At 44.3% G+C, this 23101-nt stretch overlaps 1 protein-coding gene across 2 annotated transcripts in view; it reads right to left on the minus strand.

Moving 5' to 3' along the window:
• Nucleotides 1-19073, minus strand: part of LOC309383591 (uncharacterized protein) — a 38729-nt gene extending 19656 nt beyond the window's left edge. The window contains exons 1-2 of one of the 2 annotated variants that reach the window (XM_081936338.1): nt 18374-19073; nt 10773-10891 (exon numbers count right to left, since the gene is read on the minus strand). In XM_081936338.1, the coding sequence (XP_081792464.1) occupies nt 10773-10891; nt 18374-18461 (207 nt within the window). In that variant the 5' untranslated portion in view covers nt 18462-19073. Of the gene's footprint in view, nt 1-10772; nt 10895-18373 lie in introns of both variants that reach the window. The other variant, XM_081936337.1, reaches the window with a different exon arrangement.
• Nucleotides 19074-23101: the final 4028 nt, after the last annotated feature.

The raw sequence follows: 23101 nt of genomic DNA on the forward strand, positions 1-23101 counted from the left end.
GAAAGCTTCTTCATTTCCTCATTTTAAGACTCTCTCCTTCCCTCTCTCTCCCTCCCTCCCTCCCTCTCTCTCTCTCTCTCTCTTTGTGTGTGTGTGTGTGTGTTTCTATATTCTCTGAAGTGGAAAGGATCTGATTTTGACTTCTGGGATCTGCATTATTTTCTATTAAAACGGCGAGTCAGAAAATAAATTTGATAGGAAAGATAGTTCAGAGGAGGGGAGGAGCAGACATAAAAGTAAATAGGAATGTGCGTTTCCAGGGAGTTTGTTTTAATAATGAACTCACAAATGACCTGAACACAGAAGTCCTGATGATTGCTATGCAGTTATGCCGCTCAGTTCTGATTACTGAGGAGCAAGTCCAGAGAATGGCAGTTGGTCTTACCTGAACTGCTATTTTAGGAGTTGGGACAGAAGGCTCCAGTAGTGGTATTAACACGCCCAATTGGTCATGAGACTGGGATGAAGCTGAAGCCATGCCTCTGTGCTCCACCTTTGACTTCCAGTTTCATCAAAGCAAGCTCCCTCGAGACCTGAAAACAAGGCACAAAGGAGAACTCCCACCACCCCTGCTAGACTAACTAACCTAGGGCGGGAATTGGAGCCTCCTGTCCCAACTCCTAAAATAGCAGTTCAGGTAAGACCAACTGCCATTTTCCGGAGTGAGGGACAGGAGGCTCCAGTAGTGGGACTTACCAAAGCTAAGTCCCATGGGTGGGAAACTAACGATCCGCAATGACCTGCTGTAGCACTCTACGCCCGAACACCACATCAGCCGATGCGAACGCATCCAACCTGTTATGCCGAATAAACGGCGATGGTGAAGCCCACATTGCCGCTCTGCAAATGTTGTCTATCAGGGCTTGGGAGGCCCAAGCTGCTGAGGTGGCAGCACTCCTCGTCGAATGTGCTGTAACACCAGCCGGCATAGGCAACCTCTGGGACTCATACGCCAGGGCAATAGCCAAGCGGATCCACTAGCTAATGGTGGAAGACGTAACCCGCTTACCCAGCGCCAAAGGTTGGAAGGATAAGAATAGCGCCTCCGACCTCCAGAAGGAGGCCGTCCACTTCAAATATATACGCAGAGCCCATTGGACATCCAACCGGTGCCACTGCTGTTCTTGTTCCATAACCGGATCGGGACAAAAATCCGGCAGTACAATCTCCTGCAGGATGGAAAATAGAATTCACCTTTGGCATAAAAACTGGATCTAACCTCAACACAAGCTTGTTGCTGTGGAACATGCACAAATCCTCCCTGGAGGAAAGTGCCCCTAACCCTGACACCCGTCTAGCCGACGTGATGGCCACTTTAAGAATTAGGAGCTTCAGGCTAATCATCCTCAACGGCTCAAAGGGTTCAGCCATGAGAGCCCGCAACACCGTAGGGAGATTCCACGTGGGGAACCTATGGACCACCGGAGGGCACAAGTTGGAGACTCTCCCGAAGAAACTTCTTAACAATGGGTAATTGGGTGAGGGAAACAGATCCCTCACCTGGAAGAACTGTAGCCAGGGCAGCCAGCTGCCTATGCACAGTGCTCAGGGAAAGCCCCCTATCCAACCCGTCTTGGACAAAATCCAGGATCTGTGGAACTGAGGCCCTGGTGGGCACCACCTGAGCAGCCTGGCACCAGGTCACAAAGGAAGCCCAGGTGTAGTCATAGATCATTGTGGTAGATTGTCTGCATGAGGCCTCTATGGTCCTAATCACGCGTAGCGACAAGTGAGCCTCTCTCAGGTGCTCCTGCTCAATCTCCACACGGCTAGTTGCAGCCAGTGTAGTTCCGGGTGAACTAGCCTCCCCTGGTGCAACTCTATCTCCCCCTCCGGAATCCGCCATGGAGCCTGGACCGACAGGGTCATGAGATCTGCAAACCAGGCCCTCCATGGCCAATGCCGCGGTGCCACAAGGATCAGCTCTGCCTGTTCCCTGACTAGCTTCTGAACGACCCCGGGAATGAGGGGGAGGGGAGGAAAAGCGTACAACAGCCCATCTGGCCACCTCATGCAAAGTGCGTTGACCCCCTCCATTCCCCAAACCGTGAACCGAGAAAAGAACAGGGGAAGCTGTGCGTTGGCTGGAGTGGCGAAGAGGCCCACTACCGGTTGCCCGAACCTCTGGCAGATGCTCTGAAACAGCTCCAGGGAGAGGCTCCACTCTCTGTTGTCCACCGTCTCTCAACTCAACCAGTCGGCCTGATGTTTGTCGACCCTCGTAATGTGCTCCATCTGGATTGACCGCAGGTGTCTCTCCGCCCAGTTGCCCAGCGACATCACCTCGGGGTGCAGTGCCTTGAAATGTGTGCCGCCCTGCCGACTGATGTGGGCCTTGGCCACCACGTTGTCGGTGAGAATCAGGATGTGACGATCCTCGACGGAGACCCGAAAGTGTCAAAGCACCAGATGGGTTGCCTGGAGCTCCAACCAGTTGATATTGTGTCAGAGCTCCTGCCATGACCACCGACCCTGTGCCAACTGAGACCCCAGGGTCGCCTACAGCCAAACAGACTGGTGTCCATGGTTAGAAGGAGGCGCTCCTGGTCCCTGAAGTCGCACCTCTGGAGCAAGGCTGGGGACATCCACCACTTGAGAGAGCTCAGTAACTGAGGGGTGGCCTTTACCTTGGCTGGCGAGCTGCTGGTGTTGGCCCTCTGGAACGGCAGGAGTCACCACTGCAAAGTCCTGGCGTGCAACCGCGCCCACGGCACTACCTCGATGCAGGATATGAGCTTCCCCAACAAGCTGGAGTGAAGGGCTATGGGAACATAATGCTCCCCGTGGATCTGCTTAACAATTTTAACCAAACTGGACCTGAGGTCCAGGGAGAGGAAAACCTTTCCTGAACAGGAATCTATAACCGCCTCCAAATGGAGGATCCTAGTGGATGGGGAGAGAGAACTCTTTTCAAAATTAACAGAAAAACCTAACCATTGTAGAGTGTCTATAACCTGCATAAGGTCTGCCCTTGTCTGACTCGGGGATGCCCTCTGGATGAGGATGTCATCCAGGTAGCAATGTAGCCTAATGGGAAACGTCCTTAGATACGCCGCCACTACCGCCAGCACCTTGGTGAAAGACCTGGGTGCAGAAGACAACCCAAATGACAGGGCCCAATATTGGTAATGGTGCCCCAGGTAGGAGAACTGGAGGAAGCGCCTATGATCCAGGAATATGGGAATATGGAGGTAAGCCTCCGTCAGATCTATATACACCATGTAATCCCCCTCCCAAACACCTGCCAAAATGGACTTAAGGGAGACCATCTTGAATTTGCAATAAATCAAATATTGGTTCAACAGCTTCAAGTCGAAGATAGCTCTCCAACTCCCCGAAGAGCACAAGGAACAGGTTCGAATAGAACTCCCGACCCACCTGGTCCGTTGGGACCGGTTCCACTGCAGCGATGTCAAGCAGATGTTTAATAGCCTGACGCATCAACCTGCATTTCTCTATGGGTTGGGCTGGGGAAAAAGAACAAAAGAAATTTGGGGGAAGGGAAATGAACTCTAAACAAAGACCATGAGTGACCGTGCTGATCACCCAGGCATCCGAGGAGATTTCCGCCCAGGCCTCAGAGAAGAGAGCTAGGCAACCACCAATGGGTGGGGTCGGGCCCGACCTATTTGCCCCAGCGGTACGGGCGACCACCTCCCCCTTGAAAGGGACGCTTACCCTGTTGTTGGAAGCAAAACCTGTCCCTATTGTAACTGCACTTGGGCTGCCTCTCTGACCTGAGAGTACCTGCTCTGCTGAGCTTCCTGTTCCTGAGGTTGGTACGAGGGCTTGCGGCAAAACGGAGTAACTTTTGCTCCACCTTCTTCGCTGAGGTGGGCAGGACTTTTTTCTTATTCTTGTCCTCCACTAGGAGCAGGTCGAGTGGCCCCGAAGAGGGAGCCCCCCATGTAGTCGGCCGACGCCAGCTGCCACTTTGACATGCCTGCCACCCCCGGAGCCAAAGAAGGTGACGAGAGGTAACGGATGACGCCATAGCCCTGGAAGTGAACTTCATGGCATTCAACGTGGCATCAGCCGAGAACTGCACCACCGCCACCAACGTGTTTAGGTCCTGGTGCAGCCACATATCTTCAGGGGGGATGCGTTCCTGGATCTTCTCCATCCACAAGATAGCCCAGGCCGTAGACTGGAACATCTTCCTCAGTGTCATCTCCACCTTCTTGTCATCCACTTTAAGGTTGTCAGCCACATCCTTGGCCACCAGAGAAACAGGAGACACCAAAGCAACCACAGGTGGGTCCACAGTGGGTAGCTTTAAGACCTGGGAAAAATCTGGCTCAATATTATAAAAACGTCTATCATTACTGCCAGGGTTTGGGAAAGCAGCAGGTTTCTCCCATTGTTCCTTCACCACCTCCAGGAAGAGGTGAGGAGCAGGGATCTCCTCCTTAACAGCCTTGGGCTTAGAGAAAACCCGGCCCCGAGGTTTCTTCACTGCAGTCCCCTCTGCAGCTCCATCCTTAGCCCCATCCTTCACTCCTTCCTTACTCCCTTCGCCTTGCGCACAAGAGATTAAAATAAATTTTTGGGGAAAAGGCCAGTAAAGGTCGGAGGTTCCGGCTTGGCATCCTCCTCATCCTCAGATAGATCAGGGTCTCTTTGGGCCTTATCCCCTGCTACCAAGCCTTCACTATCCAGGGAAGGGGAGACAGGTGGATCACAGAAACGGAGGGTGGGTGTGCCTGGAAGGAACTGGCCCCAGGGGTCTTGCCTTGATCTGATGCTAAGGACCGAGTGGCCTGTTGCTGCAAGCGAGCCACAATTCCTGAGGAGATGGCCCTTTCAATAAGATTCTGCAACCCTTTGGGGAGATTGTCCACATCCAAAGAAGCCCAGCCGGAATTCTCTGGATCTTGAGCTACCCCAGCCTGGGGAGCTAGGATGGGCCTAGGCAAGGCCTGATCCCCCATGGGATCCACATGGAAACAGGAATCTTCCAAGTCCATATCCTGGCCTTCCAGGGAGAGAGATGGAGAGGGGGAAACTTCCCCCAAAAACCTCCCTAGGGAATCCGGAGAACCTGGGGGGGGGGGGGAACAGGCTGAGACTCACCCTCCAGAGGTGATCGAGACTGGGGAGGGGGGAGAGGTACTGAGCCTACCCTGCAGGACCCTCAATTTCTCAGCCCTGGAAAAGGTTTTTGAAATTGCCTTATGCCTCCTTAGTTCATCCCTCTGGGTGGCACGAGAGGGACGAGAGGCAGCAGCAGCAGCCTTTTGAGCCCTGGCAGAGGCAGTGGGGTGCTGCCTGGAAGATGGGCTCTCCCCATGGGAACATGGGGACAAAGGGGACCTTCCAGCTTCCTCTGCCATCTTGCTACGTGGCAGTACTCACCTTCCTTGCGAAGCCTCTCAACTCCCTCTCTTCAGCTGCAACAGGCAAAGGAGAAATAAAGGCAGGAACAAATGCTGCTTTCTCCCCATCTAGGCAGCCCCTGCATCAACACCGAGCACGTTGTGCCTGGGGGCTGCCGCCTCGGCTTGCCTCAGCTCTAGACACCCACGCGCCTTCTCGCCGCTCCGCTGCATGCCCGCAGCCTCCAAAAGCCTCTTCGTGCACTTGTTAGCGCTCTGGGATCGCCACGGTTCGAATTCAGCCGCCGAAGTCTTCAGCCAGCAAAGCGGAGCGATGGGAGGCCGTGGAGCTGGAAATCCCGAGCCCGCAAGCCTCACGATCGCCCAGGACCCAGGGACTGACGCCATGTGTTCAGCGGAGCCAAAAATGGCCGCCGCAACAGCGGCCGAGCTCTCCAGCCCCCAGCAGTTTAAAATAACCTCCCTGGTGGCCAGTAATAGGAACCATGCAGAGATTCTTACTGCAGGAGAAGGGCGCTTTCTTTCCAGAGGCTGCAGAGGCAAGGAGGTACCAGTAGAGCAGCGGTTGTCAACCTGTGGGTCGCGACCCCTTTGGGGGTCGAACGGCCCTTTCACAGGGGTCGCCTAAGACCATTAGAAAATTGCAAAATTACAGTTATGACGTAGCAATGAAAATAATTTTATGGTTGAGGGTCACCACAACATGAGGAACTTATTAAAGCATCGCGGCATTGGGAAGGTTGAGAACCACTGCAGTAGAGGAATTAACAGGAGAAAAAATATTTATGTCTCGTTTCTGGGCCGGACTGCGATCAAGCTGGAAGTCAAGGGTGGAGCAGAGAGGCGTGGCTTCAGCTTCATCCCAGTCTCGTGGCCAATTGGACGTGTTAATACCAGTACTGGAGCCTCCTGTCTCTCACTCGGGAAAATACGATTGCTTTCAAGCTCCTCTTGGGTTCTTTCCAGGATCATCTGTACAGCTCTCGTGCCTGACTAGACAAGTTTTTGATCTGATCTCATATAACGTTTTGTTTTAACCTACAACATCCAAAGGTTTCTCTGACTATAGAAAGTGTAAGCCATCTTGATAATTTCAATATTATTTTACTAAACCTGTAGGCAATGTGGTGCCATTCTCCCAAAGGTTTGCACATGCAACTGCGTATGCTTGCAATGGCAAAATGATTGTGACCGCATTTCCCACTTGAAGCCCTATCCGAAGAATAATGGTCCTATGGGGAGCTATGACTAAAGGAGCCCCAGTGAAAAGAAGAGTGAGTCATCTAGTAAAATCCCTCTGGCTGGTCCTTCCCAGAGTTTTTCCACTCCACGTCTACTCTCTGCAGGATGATTCCTTTGGGGAGGAGAGTTTTCACTTGATTGCAGTTGAAAGTCCTTTATTGTTAACAATGGGGGCCACCCTCTTGGGAAGAGGGACAGGAAATTGTAATTAGACATAGTACTGCAGTCAGTGTGTGACCAGTCATGATGTAAAGAAATATGAAGCATGAATTCGAATGACTAATAGAGGTCAAAGCCTCCATTTTGCATTTCCCCCTTTTTCCTAGAATACAGAATTGAGTGCAGAGACCTGCTATTTGAAGACAAGTCTTGTCAAGTGGAACTATCAGAAAGGAATATTAGTTTGCCAATTAATCCCATTGCTAAGGCCAGCCAAAAGATCCTTCCTACCCCTCCCCCCTCCGCCCCCCAAAAAAGCAAAACAAAAACAAAGGACACCGCCACCAGCGCCCATGAGAAGTTTCATGTTTGGTCTGAAATCTGAATCTGGGATTTGAAAAATAAGCAGAATAATAACAGAAAAACAGAGTTGGAAGGGACCTTGTCGGTCATCTAGTCTGACCCCCCCGCTCAAGCAGGAGACCCGACACAATTTCTGACAGATGGCAATCCAGTCTCTTCTTGAAACCTTCCAGTGATGAAGCTCTCACAACTTCTGAAGCCAGAAGCAAGAACAAGATATTGGTTTAGGTTAGAGATTCTTAACCTTGGCCATTTTAAAGATCTATAAGGTAGGAGCTAAAGTCTGTATCTTAAACACTGCTTTAGGGTTTTGGAAGTTTAGCTGACATGTGGCATAGATTCATCGGACCGGAGTTCAGCACGACTGCTTTAGGATCACAATAGACCAATATGTTCAAGGCAGTCTTACCTTCATCAGCCAACCAAACTTTTCAGAAACCTTTGTAAATGGGCATGCAAAAAAACTGGGGTCTGTGTACCTATTAAAAAGTATAGTTGGCCAGATAATTCCAAATCAAGTAACAGCTTAAAGGATCTATCCCATGTCTGTTCCTCTCCAAATAATCCAGCCTTTAAGAATTCCTGCTTGATTGGTAACTGAAAATTCTGGGACATTCCAATGCACACAGAGGACAACAGGTTAAAGAAAAAGTTACAAGGGTATGTTTTTTATGCTGCTCTGTTTCAATGTGGTTCGTTTGTTTTTAGAAATAGATCAAAACCAGTCAACGGTGGTTAACTCAGCAATCAATGGCTAAACCAGTAATAGTTTTATGCATTACTAGCTGGATACCCATGCTTCACTATGAAACTATGTGATCGGGCTTGATAAATTGACACTTAAAGCTTGAAAATTAATGTAGAATGTCTAACTCCTTAGCATCAGAGCATATTAATATAAGGCAACTGGCAGTGGGAACAGAGTTCTTTTCAGGTGGGGAGGGGGAGTAGAATGTCTAAACTCCCAGCCTGTAGGCCGCATGAGTCACATGCTGGCCACATCCATATAAGGCAACTGGCAGTTGGAACAGAGTTTCTTTCAGGTGGGGAGGGGGAGTAGAACATTTAACTCCTTAGTATCGACACATGTTAATATAATACTGTATAAGAAATACTGATGATCATTTTGAAAAATTCTTTTTAGCAAGCACCTAGAAGCCAACTGGAACATACATGCCGAATTTCAAGTTTGTAGGAGGCTTTACAGTTCTGGAGATTTCGTGATGAGTGGTATTTGGCTTATATATATTTTGCATTTCTTCTGAGAAAAGTAATCAAGAACCACCATGAGAACTAGATCCTTGGGGACATCTATCGACTCACAGGACATGCTCTCCAAGCCAAGACAGTTTGACTCGACCTCGGCTTTTAAAACAAAACTCTGAAAACTCTAAACAGAGACTAACATAGTTCTTAGGCCGATGCACTTCTAAGAAAAATCAGCAAGAACCATCGTGAGACCTTGACATGCCTTTGCACATAAAATCAGCTAGGATGACCAGGCTAATTGTCATACTTTCACCCTGGGAGTTTTCGTGCCTTATTGAACAGGGGCGGCTTAAGAAAAACAAATGTTGCATGAAGGCAGCCTTTCTACTTACCCTGGGGACATTTGGTAATAAAGAACTTCCTGAGAAAAAGCTGTCCCAAGAAAGCCTTATCGCAAAACACTTGGCTGAATCATAGATGAGACAGATGTCAGCTGCTTCCAAGATATTCTCAAGCAGTTTCTACACAGAATTATACCACACTGTCTTTCTAACTTCCATAATTCCATATGATTTAGATTTACTATACAATGATTCCATTATTCTGAACACAGAGGGGAGAACTAAAAACACTACTCTACACTTACTACAGCTATGGGAGAAGGCGACTTATGTAAAATGACAGACAGCTCTATTTAAACTGGAAACCTACAAGGGACTGTTGCTGCAACAAATGAGGGGGGGAGTATAGTAGAGGCAAGAGAGAGAGTAGCGCAGACTCTACTTGCATCACAATTATCTTAGTAACGTCTTCTTTGAAATGCAGACTCTTTGGACTTTCAATGTGGATTATAGAAAACTCTTAGATACTTCGTCAAGAGTGATAGGATGCATGGCATTTGTGGCATAGGGCAGAAGAGGTTTATTTTAACGGCCAATCCTATAACTGAATGTCAAGGTTCCAAGTAATGCCATTGAGATTCCTCAAAGTTCCATTTTATTAGAGATGTCATATTGGCACATCTCAGAAAACCCAAATCTGAAAGCTTCCAGATTTTCCCCGCCCCCAAAAAAGTTCCAGCCCCTGTCCAGCCCCCAATTGTCCATCACATGGTCCAATCTGGCACCGTCCTAACTGGAGATGCCTCCCAATCATGCCACTCCAGATGCAGGGCAAAGTGTCCTTGACTGTCTGAGAAAGGAATGTTATTTTGACTATATCTACCCCACTCCATATTATCCCCCTCCCAGTTTCCCATAGCAATAAATGTGGCAGGCCTGAAGGCCCAATGCAAAAGATTGGCTCCTAGGCCTGACATACCTCTGGATATGGAAATACATACATACAATATCGCAAGTCAGAATAGACCTCAGGCTATACCAGTGGTGAAATTCAATTTTTTTTACTACTGGTTCTATGGGCATAGCTTGGTGGGCGTGGCAGGGGAAGGATACTGCAAAATCTCCATTCCCTCCCCACTCTGGGGCCAGCCAGAGGTGGTATTTGCCGGTTCTCCGACCTGATCAAAATTTCCACTATTGGTTCTCCAGAACCTGTCAGAACATGCTAAATTTCACCCCTGGGCTATACCCTCCGAGATTTTTGAATTTGTAACGGTTGGGGTGGGGTGGGGCAGGATGAGAGAATGGGCAGAAGGTGTAATGAATCCACCTATTCTGCAATCCTTTTGGTTCTACTTCTTCAGTGCTTGCAAACAAGCATTCTTTAAATTTTAAAAACACCACAATGTGCCTCCGCAAAAGAGAGAAAGGGGGAACTCGGGAGAATGTTCTCTTTCTGGCTGTCCCCAGTCGTGAACTGTGAAAGGTATAATGCCGGTTGCCGGGATACTGGCAACGGAGAATGGAGTTGTCTGCATTTACGAGTTCCTAACAGGAGCATTCCCTGCTGCTTTCCATCCCTGTGAGGAAAAAGAGGAGGCCCTGGGGCTGAAAGGGCCAGAAAGGTAAGGAGAGGCATGGTACTCTAGGCACCATCATTACCCCCTGACACGACTCGCTCTGAGTGTTACCTTCCCATCTGTTCCCATACTTCAATACCCGCTCCCGGATAGTGCCGCCCACTCTCAGAAGCAGCCAGGCTCAGGGACAGGCTCAGGTGAAAAGGCTTTGTTTGTAGACAGAGTGGGGAGTAAACAGGCGCTCCTGGGTGAGCAACACTATAACTTGGCAGGAGAGAACCGTAAATAGACCTCGAGTTGCTATTCAGCCGGCAGAAAAGAAAACTAGACTTCGTTATTCCAAGAGTGAGAATGACAACCATGCAAAGGGAGGCCTGCCAGAGGCCGTGCAGGGGAGCAGCGTGTGGCCTCCAGGCCTTGCAGAACACAAAGAGGCACGCTCTTTACCCAGGATCCAAAACGGGCGGGGGGAACGGTATGGCCTGATGGGCAAGGGAAGCGGATGAAACCCGAAGAAGCAGCCAAACTGGCGAGATACTCACATATTGGCTAGGGCTCTGGAATAGTCGGCAAGAGCACAGAAATTGGCAGCACAGAGGGTCCCGGTGGTACAAAAGGAGCAATAGCACCAAAATGGCCACGATGAACACCGAGGAAGAAACTGCTAACGAAGAAGAGAAAAAGGGAAATACAATGAAACATCTTGCAACAGCTTTCAAACGCCATCAAGCTCAGTGAAATCTCTACAAAGTGCGTGTTCAACTTCAGCCTAGGCTTCCCCAAGATCTACAACACTTGTCATCTCCAGCCAGCGTGGCCTGCTAACAGAAATGAAGAGAGGAGTTGTTCTAGAGCAAGGGTGTCAAACTCAAGGCCCGTGGGCCCATGGGGCTGTCCTGGAAAATGTAAGGGGCTGGCCTACGTGGCTTCAGCCTGGTCTACCCAATGCGAAGAGGAAACATTGGGCCCGCGCGGCTTCAGCCCAGTCTACCCAGTGCAATGCCAGCAGTTTGAGGAGTGGTGTCAAGCTGCCATGCCCCCCCCCAGGTCAATCACAGCCCTGGTGTGGGCCTCAATGAAAATGAGTTTGACACCTTGTCCTAGAGGCTAAAGATACTTGTAATGCCAATGAAAAATACAAGGAAATCAAAAGGCCCATAGCTGAAATAGCAAATATATCACTGCAGCAATAGGAATGCAATCCATTTGATAATCCATTGCTCCAAAGATTATGACTTCAGAGGTGGTCTTTACTGATTCTCTGAACTACTCAAAATTTCTGCTACTGGTTCTCCAGAACTGGTCAGAACCTGCTGAATACCATCTCTGGTGGTACAATTGTTTCAATGGCTCTTTCCATCTCATCCTTCCACAGTGTGATATTTGATGTGATCACCAGCTCTGCCAACCAGAAATCGCATAGAGTATTTAGGAATCCCTTAGATTGTTCTCTGTAGGTTAATTATCTAGAGCAGACTACTCTACTAATGTATTTATACCTCTGGAAAGTATCTGTCACCAGCAATCTAAATACTAGAAGGAAGTCATTTCTTTATTACAAAGAGTTTGCAGAACTATTGACTCTTTCTTTAGCCAGTTATAAGACTAGGAATCCAACAAGTCATGGGTTGACAAGGATCTGAGATAGGCCCATGGTTGGTATAATGATCATGTAGTCCTGAATTGGCTCCAGGCTTCAACCTGGATTTCAAAGTCTTCCTATAAATTCTATTGAAGAATGGTGATTATAAAACTTTCAAACAAAACAAGCAAACCAATGAGCAAACCTTTCCATACTTATAATTATGCAAGCTTCCTTAAATGCAATTATTTGTGATTCTTTCAATTTATATGTTGCCTTTTCTCCAGGAGCTGGTGGTGGTGGATAAAACATTCCCTTCTCCAAATTCTCCACCACAACAATCGTATGAGATAGGTTGAGCAAAGAGATAAAGAGATTAGCCCATGGACACCTAACAAACTTTCATGATAAAAGGAGACTTGAACCTGGATCTTCCCAATCCAACAATTACTTCATTGTACAACTTGGAAAAATTATTCATTTTTTAAGTCTCCACAATTCAGTTTTATGTCATGAGGAACAGTGCTAAAATTTCTTCTCTGAAATCATAATTTGGTATGCAAGCCTTTGGGGAAGAGACATGTCCAACTTTTTTTTTTTTTTGGTAAGAGACTATTCATGAAGCCAATATTATAAAAATGTATATAAATAGTAAATGCCTTAAACATCCAGAGAAACTTCTCTACATTTTCAGGGAGATACTATACTAAAAAAACCAGGCTAAGAATGGTATGACAAATTTGTCTCCAGATACTCAACAGAAGCCGTTAGGTTCAACAAGGAATTAGAATATGTGGAGGAAGAAATGAAAACATGCTACACTTCCATTGGCATTCCATGTTCTCTTCTTGTTCTTTGTGGAGAAGGAACAGATCTAATTACACAATTTTTGAAGTTTTGCTCTGCATAGAAAGTCATGAGACTGGGAAACCTGTGTGTCAGGAAGCCTATCTTTCTTACAGCTGATAAAAAAATAAAGTTGTTTCTCCAGACAGTCCTAGTTTCCTCACTCTTGACCTTTATTTCTTAGTATCTCAAAAGAATTTGCTCTTGTCCATTATCTAATGGGTGGGGTTAATCAGGTGGGACACACTGTTTCAGTGGACATAGTCCATTCCTAGGCACCCCTTCCTTACCACATACTTTTCAGAGGTCTGTTAGTAGCACAGTATGAGTTGGGTCATCTGAGGTAATCTGTTACAATGGTCTGTAAAGTGAAAGTGCATAAAGCTATGCTGAGCTATGCTTCTTATTCAATTTCGAGTTTTATTCCTTTCTCCAGCTGTTCTAAATCAAACAAAATATACTGGGAGATGCAGTTATATCAGATGGTCTCCCCATGAAGCGCAGCCTTGCATCTTTAGACTTCATATTGAATGCACCATCAAATAAATAATCCTCCATCTTAAAAATCTAGGTATCAGGCATAGCCTAAGCAGGCGGTTGGACTAGAAGAGCTCCAAGGTCCTTTCCAACTCTGTTTTTCTGTTCTGTTCTACTCTACTCTATTCTCTCTCTGTCATACTAGGGTTTTTTCTTCTTTTAATGCAGCTACAGGTATATAGCTATACATTAGTCAAGTACATGCCTAACTATAACCAAGATATAGGAATCTTCTTGGTGAAGGTAGGATTTTAGAGATATCCTTTAACATTTCTTTTAACTGGTGACTTCTAGGTATAGTAAATTACAACACCTATTATCTTCAACAGCTGCCAAATGATATCAACAATATGCCCCGCATCAGGTTGGGGTAGGCCATCCTAGGGGTTTTGGTCTACTGATAGGGGTTTGGGGAGATTGCAGTCAAAATGTTTGCTTTGTGAGACCAAACTGCTCTTCTTAAATCTAAAATTATGTCTGCTATTTATAAGTTTTGACCCTCCTCTCAAATTACTTTTTCATCCCTGGATTGTAATGTAGAAAGAAAAAGAAAGAAAGAAAGAAAGAAAGAAAAAGAAAGAAAGAAAGAAAGAAAGAAAGAAAGAAAGAAAGAAAGAAAGAAAGAAAGAAAGAAATTCTTTTACCAGGTTTTGCTTTACCAATTTCCTCTCTTCTTAATCCCTGCCTCTCCCTTTTCCTTATTCTTAGAACATAAATTCGTGGGCAGACCTTTCTTTATTCTACTCTACATAGTGCTCAGTAAGAGGGAAGCATTTGACAAATAATTGAATGAAATTGTATCTCACGTAATGAAGTGAAAATATCAGCAATTAAATAGTTGTTGAACACAGAGGACTAAGCTTCCAGCTTTTAGAATCTGTAATTCTACTGAATGTTTACTTCCCAGCAGTCCCATTGGCTTTTAAAGGACTGAAAATAGGGAGCTCTGTATGGTGGTCTTCCTCTCTTTATTTTTGCATGCACAGATTTCTACCACCTCTAAAGATCAGATGATAACATTTCCTTCCTGCACAAGATACTTATTAAGTTCTCAATTGTAATCTGTTTCTGTAGAAGTTCATTAAAATAAGCCAAATATCACTAGCTGCAGCTCTTAGATTAATTCAGCCGTTTCACTTTAGCTAAATTCCATTGGGTTCCATTTTCACAATATGATGTCTTCGCATATATTGGTTTATGACTCTCAATATTTCTACAGCTAATCCTCAAATGACAACAATTCATTTAGTGAATGTTTGAAGTTACAATGACACTTTACAAAGTGACTTATGACCATTTTTCACACGTATGATCGTTGCAGCATCCAGGTGATCACATGACTCACATTCAGATGCTTGACAACCGAATCACATTTATGACGGTCGTAGTGTCCTGGAGTCATGTGATTACCTTTTGCAACCTTTTGACAAACAAAGTCAATTGGGCAGCGAGATTCACTTAACTACCGTGTTACTAATGTAACAACTGGAGTGATTTACTTAACAAATGTGGCAAGAAAAGTCGTAAAATGGGGCAAAACTCACTTAACAAATTTCTCACTTAGCAACATAAATTTTGGGCTCAATTGTGGTTGTAAGTTGAGGACTACCTTCTGGGAATCACTTCTGGAGAGTTGGGATATACTATATAAAGACTTTGGGTGAATACAGTTTAAAAAATACAGCAGGTTGCTGCACTATACTTTTCTCTGTAGTATCAGAATAATAGAGCTCATAAATTAATGTTAAAATTTGGATCTGCCAGTTGAGGCAAAAGTTCAAAAAGAATGAATTTAACATTTTCAAAAAGTATTTATATTTTTTGGCTATGTTCCTAATTAAAAATGTTAATTTAAGCCTCCTAATTAGGGACTTCATATGTAGAAAACTGACTTTAAATAACCTGCCTCAAATATGGCTCGATCAAGGAAGTTAATTTAAAAAAACCTGGTATTTATTTAGAGTCAGCGGAGTCAGCAGAATTCTCACCTGCTTTTTATTTATTGGGATTTTATTAGTTTAAATGAGCGTTTCTGATTTGCTCTGGAAAAACCTGACTGCTCAGCACTATGTTCATGTTGCAAGCAGGATAAAATTAAATTATAAGTCCCCAAATAATTTTATTGTAAAAAGCCAATTCCCCAATGTTGATTTGACAGGATAGAGCACAAAGCCAAGACTATCAACATGAAGTTCAACCAAGATTAAATTTCTGCTTTAAGATAAAACAGATACACAAGACTGGAAGCAATAGCCCCTGAACTAACATCGATGCCTATGGGGAAAATACAATGGCCAAAAACACTTGAGCAAATCTATACTGCACCATCACAAGGAGAGCACTTAGAGGATTTGGCCAATTGACCCAAAAGTATTGTGTCCAATTTGGGGCACCAGAGTTTAAGAATATCCTATTCATCCATCCATTCATCCATCCAGCCAACATTATCTCCAATTAGCATAAGCGAGATCATCACCTAGTGAGCTTTAGGGGAAAATGAGGGCTTGAAGTCTAACCTATTGCCTAAGAAAAAAGGGAGAATTTATGCTTAGCCAGGAGAAGATATTCTAAAGTATGTGTCACATAAATAATAAGTAGAAAAATGTTTTCTTGCACCTAAAAGGTCTGAACTTTAATCAGCGCAAATGATAAGGAAAAGCATCAGGGTAAACACGAGAAGGAATTTTTGATCTAAAGCAGTTTGTGAATAGATGGCTACCTATCAGGATTGCTGTAGAAGTAGACTTCCTGGGTCGACAATACATTGAACAAGATGACCTTTGAGGTTTCTTTCAACCCTCTTAATTTATTTGCTACATAGGTGTGAGTCACACATCACATCAAATTCTGATGTAGTTGGTTTGATTTTAGCTTCATGCATTCTTCAAACCCAGGGTTAAAGTTGATGGTTTAGGATGCAATGGGAATCATATTGATTAATGAAACAAAATAAACCAGGGAGCCTTGCAGGACACATCTGGGACAGAAGAGAGGGCAAAGAGATACATGCTCAGGTGACACTGAATGTAACTTTTGGCCTCTGGAAAGATCTTGGGGCAAGAAATGTTCTGAAACCAAATTCTGCTGACAGTGTTATTCCAATACATTTGGTGGGAATGGAGGAGATGCTGTTTTTAAGTAGCTATATTCAAACTGTGGAACTCTTTATCCTGGGAAATATATTTAATACCAGCTGTCATCACTAGCATGCTTTTATCTGTTGGGCAGCTTAGGTTTCTCCTTTTTATCTATTGATTTCTTTGCATGGTTGTTTTTAAGCCTGTGTTTTTTTCTTTTTATTTATAAGTAAACACAAATTTTAAAATAATAACATTTCACTAGAATTATAATTTGTGTTTTTAACACTATTCTTAGTTATTTTATCTTATGCATTTGGGGCATTTTTTGATTGAAAGGTAGCTATACTTTCAATTTGAACAATCATGAAAAGATCCTAAAAAAGCAAAATAACAAAACAACACCCACTTTTAAGAATGGATAACTTTGTCAATATTTGTGGTTAGGTGAGACCATAAGTATCACAGGACACTGTCACACTTTGAAACCCCAACATTTTTTTAAATAAAATGTGATCAAATTCTCTTCATTCAACTTTCTGAAACAAAATAGGAACAACAAAAAAGGATGCAAGGGACAGGATGTCTACAATTAGGGATCCCAGAATTATTTAGATAATGGATGAATGTCTAACTGTTATTTGCTTTAAAAGACTTTACATTTTTTTATTAGTGTGGATAAAAACACATTTTTTTATAGCAGAGTTATAAACGTATGGCTTTCAGAGATTACTGAAGCACAAGTCCTTACATCCTGTATCCCATTGGCCATCCGACTGCCCCTGCTTCTTCCTCTCATGGAACTATAGAAGTGTACAAGACTGAGTTTCAAAGATGTCTACCCGTTAGTCAGAAATATTTCGGTGGCTTTCAAAATATAAATGCCTCTATTTTGATTTTGGCTTGATAGTACAAGCATCATACATAGGTCTCCATCGACACATTTGCATGCAAAGAAAATGCAAAAGGAAAAAACAAACGTTGGGTGCCCTAATTGCAACCCTAAATCATTTGATTTTGATATTCTTCTTAATAAATGATACAGCACAGACTGTTCCAATGGCAAATATGTCAGCAACACATGGCTCCATGATGACTCCTGATCAGTTTGTCCAAAGGCTGAGGCAATTTCTGAAGTCAACAGTTTGATAATGAATCACATGGCATATTATAAACAGTTTACGGCTTCTAATGATTTTGTTTTTCAAAAGATTTTTCTTATAATGTTTTTGGGTTGTTTTCTGCATTGTTTTTGTGTTATTAACTTTATACTCTGCTCAGAGTCACCTATGTGAAATCAAAATTCCCTGTCAAGGAGCTACAAAGATTTATGCCCATCTTCTCACACAAGACACAAGAGAGCACCATGCACAGATACTAGCTAATTCCCACATTACACTATACCTCAATGTGGCTTGGTTTGATTTGGGTTCAGTGCCAAATAGCCACAGTCAACATCTTAATACCATGTACCGTATATACCCAGCAGACTATGGTTAGTGAGCAAACCAGGATCAAATATACAACGGCTTAGTACAGCATTACTTCTGCAACTGAAATCTGGGTTTGCTTCTGGAACCAAGATAAGCAGAATATTATATCTGTAATTCAGCTTTCCTCAATCTTGATTCCTTTGACCATGAGCCTGGGAACTTTATTTATTTATTTATTTAATTTAGTTCATCAAGCATGTAAAAGATAACAGGTATAAGTATAAACATAAATATGAACACAGGAAATGGGTACGAATAAATGGAGACAGTAGGACAGGGACGGTAGGCACGCTGGTGTGCTTTTGCACGCTGGTGTGCTTTTGCACGCCCCTTACAGATTGGTGAGCTTACATGCTGGGAGTTGTAGTCCTAGTAACCCTGGAGAGCATTTACTTAGACCACTTTTCTGAAGAAGAAGAAAAGTCACAAACACTGCAGCATAGAAGAGCCCAGCTATAACCGAAGACAAGCATGGCTTTCGGCAACACAATGAAGGGGGAGGAAAGTCAGTGGAGTTTTCTCCATCCCTAAAAAGAATCGAAGGCAAACACATCAATCCCAAAGGAAAAAGAAAAAGAGGGAGGGGGACAGGCGTCCAAAATACTCACTGGTAGCTATAATAATGGCCACTATATTATTGTCCATAGAATCAGTGTTGGGAGGTGAGTTAGTGTGGCCCTCGCTTAGCGCGGTCATCGCCGGAGTCCGCCGCCTTTTCGGAGCTCTTTTCTAGGTTGGAGGCTCCACATGGAGGAACCACCTGCCGGACCCCGCGGCTCTTCGGATCAGAGCCGTCTTTTCAACAACCCTGCCGGCTGCAGTCTTTTCCGTCCGCCCTTAGTTCCTTCTAGCTTCTTTTTCCCCTCCGGCTGCTCCTCGGCTCAGCGCAGTTCAGGAGCGGCTGGGTGCCACCCCCGCCTCTCCTATTGTGCCTGTGGTGATCCTGCTCGCCTCTCCTTCTATTTGCATGCTCCTCCGCTTCTGATAAGGAGGTTGCTGGCAGGCCGAAGGCCGGTTCCGGGTCTTTTTTTTCTCCCTCCTCCGGAGCGGGCCTGATAGCAGAACATCTGGATCTCTCTTTGGAACTAGCGGTTATTTTTTCTTCTCCGCTCTCTGACAAAGGGCGGGTTGTCCCGAAGGTGACTGCATCGGCTTCGCTTCTTTTGCAGCCGGGTCGGTTGTCTTCTCTTTCCCGCGAAGGTGTGTGTGTGTGGGGGGGGGGGACTACTTTTTCGGATGATATAGTTCAGTTCTCACATTCCATAAAATCCTATAATGTATACAGTGCCTTCGGATTAACCCGTCTCAATTTAGATCACTCAAAATGCTTTAAACCTCCTGGGCTCAGCCAAGTAGCAAAATCTTTTATTAGGGGGGATGGGATGCGGTGTTTCCCCAAAGGCTGTTGCAGAGGCTCCGATCCCGGGCAGGAATTCCCCCACCCCCGCCAAAAAAAAAAAGACCCGGACCTCCCCTCCCGCTACCTTAGATTCTGGGATGTACGACTCCTGCGCTAGCTTCACCGAGAAACCTTAGCACTATCGCCTTATTGCGCCTATCTTCTAGGCGTCGCTCCTGATTGGTGACCGGCGGAACGCTCTCCATCCCGATTGGTTCAAAGTGAGAATCGCTACATTCTCGGGATAGAACATTGTGTCGGCGGTCGCCATGGAAACTGTGGACCCGGAGAGGAGAAGCGAAAGGAACGTTCTCCCTCGCCTCCTCCTCCTCCGGCAACAGTCCATTATCATCTCCTTTTTTTTAATGTGCAACGTTATTTCTCACTCCCCCGGGTTATTGGCTTTCTGGCTGCCTAAAGGAAGAAAGCCAAGCAAACTTTAACGGGACAGTTGGGAGAACGTTTTAGTAGCTACAATTATCTTGGGGGGTGGGGAATGCAAAGTGTAATCTCTGGGCTAATTGCTGCACGGTAGGGAGTTTGGTTAAAATGAGGCAATATGGTATCAAATGTGAAGAGGGGCGGGGGGGGGATACTTTTATTTGGCATTCATACCCAGAACATATGAAAGCCCTATTAAGTCTTTGATATTAATTATGCAGCTCGTAACCAGGGACAACGGTCGTGTTATTGCAGGCTTAAGGTGATCTCCAAATTTAAGATAGGAATTTTCTCACTTGCAAAGCCCAGAAACAGCTTGCCCTGTGCTCTGAATCACAGCCTTTTCCACAGTGGCGTATATTGAGAGTGACCTTCAGGTCATCTATTTCGCATACCAATATTTGAGATGAGATTTTGATAAACGTATGAATTTTAAAAAGCTCCTGTGGTTTTTGGAGATACTTTATAGGGGTTTAAAATTAAATTGTAATTGTAATTACGTTTACATTTTAAAAAAAAAAAAAACATTTCCCCCCTTTTTGTCCGGATTCCAGATACTTTTTACCCTTGCTTTGCCTGTTTTCTGAAATGCAGCTGTGGAAAGCCAACTCAAACTTTGCTCATCCTTGCTCTGCGTTCCTTAAGAATGGAAATAACTTTTTGTCCTTTTACCTTTTACAATTAAAACTGGCCCCACAAAGTGTTGGAGATGCTAGAGTTTGAGCTTTTAGTGAGGAGAGAAAAACAAAAGTTACATAATCAGTATCTGCAAAGGTGCATTCTTCATATTAGTTGAACTATTGACTTTCATCACCTTCAGACACATTAATTAAGATCATGAGGTGCCTAACAAAATGAACTATAAGTGAAAACAAATTGTTGGGTTCCTGGTGCTCTCTGAGCTCTGCTTTTTCCTTGGAGACGTTTCATTACCGGGCAAGGTTACATCAGTGTGAGAAGAGTGTGGAGATTAGCTTTCTGGGTCTACTGATGGCTGATTTGTCTGAATATCAAGTTTCCAGGAATTCCTGATATTTTGGGATTTAACTTGATCTCAAATGTACAGTTTCCCAGATGAAACTCTGGTTGGGTCTGTCAATGTGCTGCAAGATGAATAGACATACTGTCATGCCTGTAAGCCACCTTTTCTTTTTGGATTTCAGGCCTGCCACACTTTCTACTGTGGGAAATTGGGAGGGGGGATTATGGAGTTGGGTGATATGTAGCCATAATAGCATTCTTCTTAGAAAGTCAAGGTCGCTTTTGTCTCTGCACCTGGCCAGATGTGGATGGGAGGAATCTGTCTTTGTGGCAGTGGAAGATTGGACCATGTGATTGACTTGGGGATGTTGGGGCAGGATCTTGAACTTTCAACTGGGTGGGAAAACCTGGAAGCTTTCAGATTTGGGTTTTCCCAGATGTGCCAACATGACATCTCTAATAAATTGGAACTTTGAGGAACCACAAGCCTCTGAGTTTTATTTCATTGGTGTGTGTGTGTGTTTTGGAACCCTGACACATACATAATATGTCAATAGACCCATAAATCTCATTTACATGCCAATTAAACAAGTATAATAAAAAAAACCTAGAAAGAAAACCAAGAGCTTAGAATAGGATTCCTACAGCATCCAATATCCAGATAAGCAGGAAAAATACTTGCAATCAAGGAAGAAACAATACCTTAATCAAGAGCCATCCATCAAAGAAACCACACCACCACTAAGTCTGGCAGGACAGGCTGCTATCTATAAACAGCCAGGAAACCTCATTCTCCTTCATACGGTTGATGGCGCCTGAATTAGTAATTACAAACATCTGCAACAAAATAGAGAGCACCAAGAACCCAACTGAACTACACATATGGAACAAGTCAAAATTAACATATTAATATAAAATGTAAATCTAAGCAAAAGAGGAGGCCTAGGAGTAAAAGCAACTCCTGGGGGCATGTGCTCCATAGCTTGGAAGTGATTCTGGATAAAGAGCCCTTCGCTGTTTCTGAACACTTGACCATCTATAAACAGAGGCACATTTAAGAGTCTCTCCTTCCCGTTTTAAATTTCTGGGGAATTTCATCAGGATAGAAGGGGTCCCTGAGATAATCAGTCCCTAAGCTATTTAGAGATTTAAATATATTCTGTTCTCTGACCCGACTTGCCTGGATATACATAATCAATTCCAATTTACCTGATAGAATTAATGAGTATTCATAGCCTACTTCAGAGCTGCAGATCATGAATAGCTGAACAGATTTCTCCAGTATAATATATTGCTAAAATAATCGTTACCAAAATTAGAACTTTTGTCAGATTGAAAATTGCTGATCGGGAACAAAGTCATTGCAGAGACGGATAATTGATACACAGGACAATGATGGTTTGATAGAAAGCTGAATAGACAGCAAAGATTTAAATTTGCTTCCAACAGCAAAAGTTCACGGGTCAATGTTTGCACTAGATGTTATATATGATCTAAAGCAGTGGTCACCACTGCTTGGTGGTGGTCTGCGAGAAAATGTTGGTAGTCCACAGAAATTTTTTTTGCATTTTTATATTGCACTAAATACTCTTGTATCTTTTTTTTTTTAAATCGTATTAGTGCTCCGTGGGATTTAAAATTATGAATTTAGTGGTGCCTGAGGTCTGAAAAGTTGGTGAACCCTGATCTAAAGCATGATCTTGCATGCTAAACCCTTTAGCCTTTCCTCCTGATGATGCTTTCCCATCAGTAAAGATCATTTTGATAGTGTGTATCCAAGAAGCTAATCTGCTAGCTCTGTTAATCTTTGCCTCCAGCACGTTGGACAATGCAGATAGTCCTCACCTTACAACCACAACTGAGCTCAAAATTTCTGTTGCTAAGTGAGTTGTTGTCAAGTGCCTTCTGTCCATTTTGCGACCTTCCTTGCCACAATTGTTAAGTGAATAACTGCAGTTGTTCAGTTAGTCACGCAGCTGTTAAGTGAATCTGGCTTCCCTATTGACTTTTGTTTGTCAGAAGGTCGCAAAAGGTAATCACGAGACCCTGGAACACTGCAACTGTCATAAATACATGCCAGTTGCCAAGCGTCTGAATTTGGATCACGTGACCATGGGATGCGGCGACGGTTGTACGAGTGAATAATGGTCACAAGTCCATTTTTTTCAGTGCGGTTGTAACTTGGAACTAAACGAACTGTTGTACGTCAAGGACTCCTTGTACCAATGTGGTTTGTCATTGCATTTTGGAATGTTTCTCCAAGTTCCTAATCTAGTCTACATCTGTAGACCTGATTCTGTTCAATGGGCCTGGCCCAAGTGCTACTGTTAGTAGGTTAATGGTCCAAACAGAATTATCCAAGTTCGGCATCTTCAATTTACACAATACATCAAATATTTATTGAGCATTCAGAACATTATAAATGTCTTCAGATTTATTTATTTACAGAAAAATGATACCTTCCAGATTCTTCAGTAAGACAGCACAAAATGTTAGGTAATTTGGAAGACAAAGA

This window comes from Natrix helvetica (assembly GCF_964273705.1).
Source record: "Natrix helvetica genome assembly, chromosome: 1".
In the NCBI taxonomy this organism is placed as follows: domain Eukaryota; kingdom Metazoa; phylum Chordata; class Lepidosauria; order Squamata; family Natricidae; genus Natrix; species Natrix helvetica.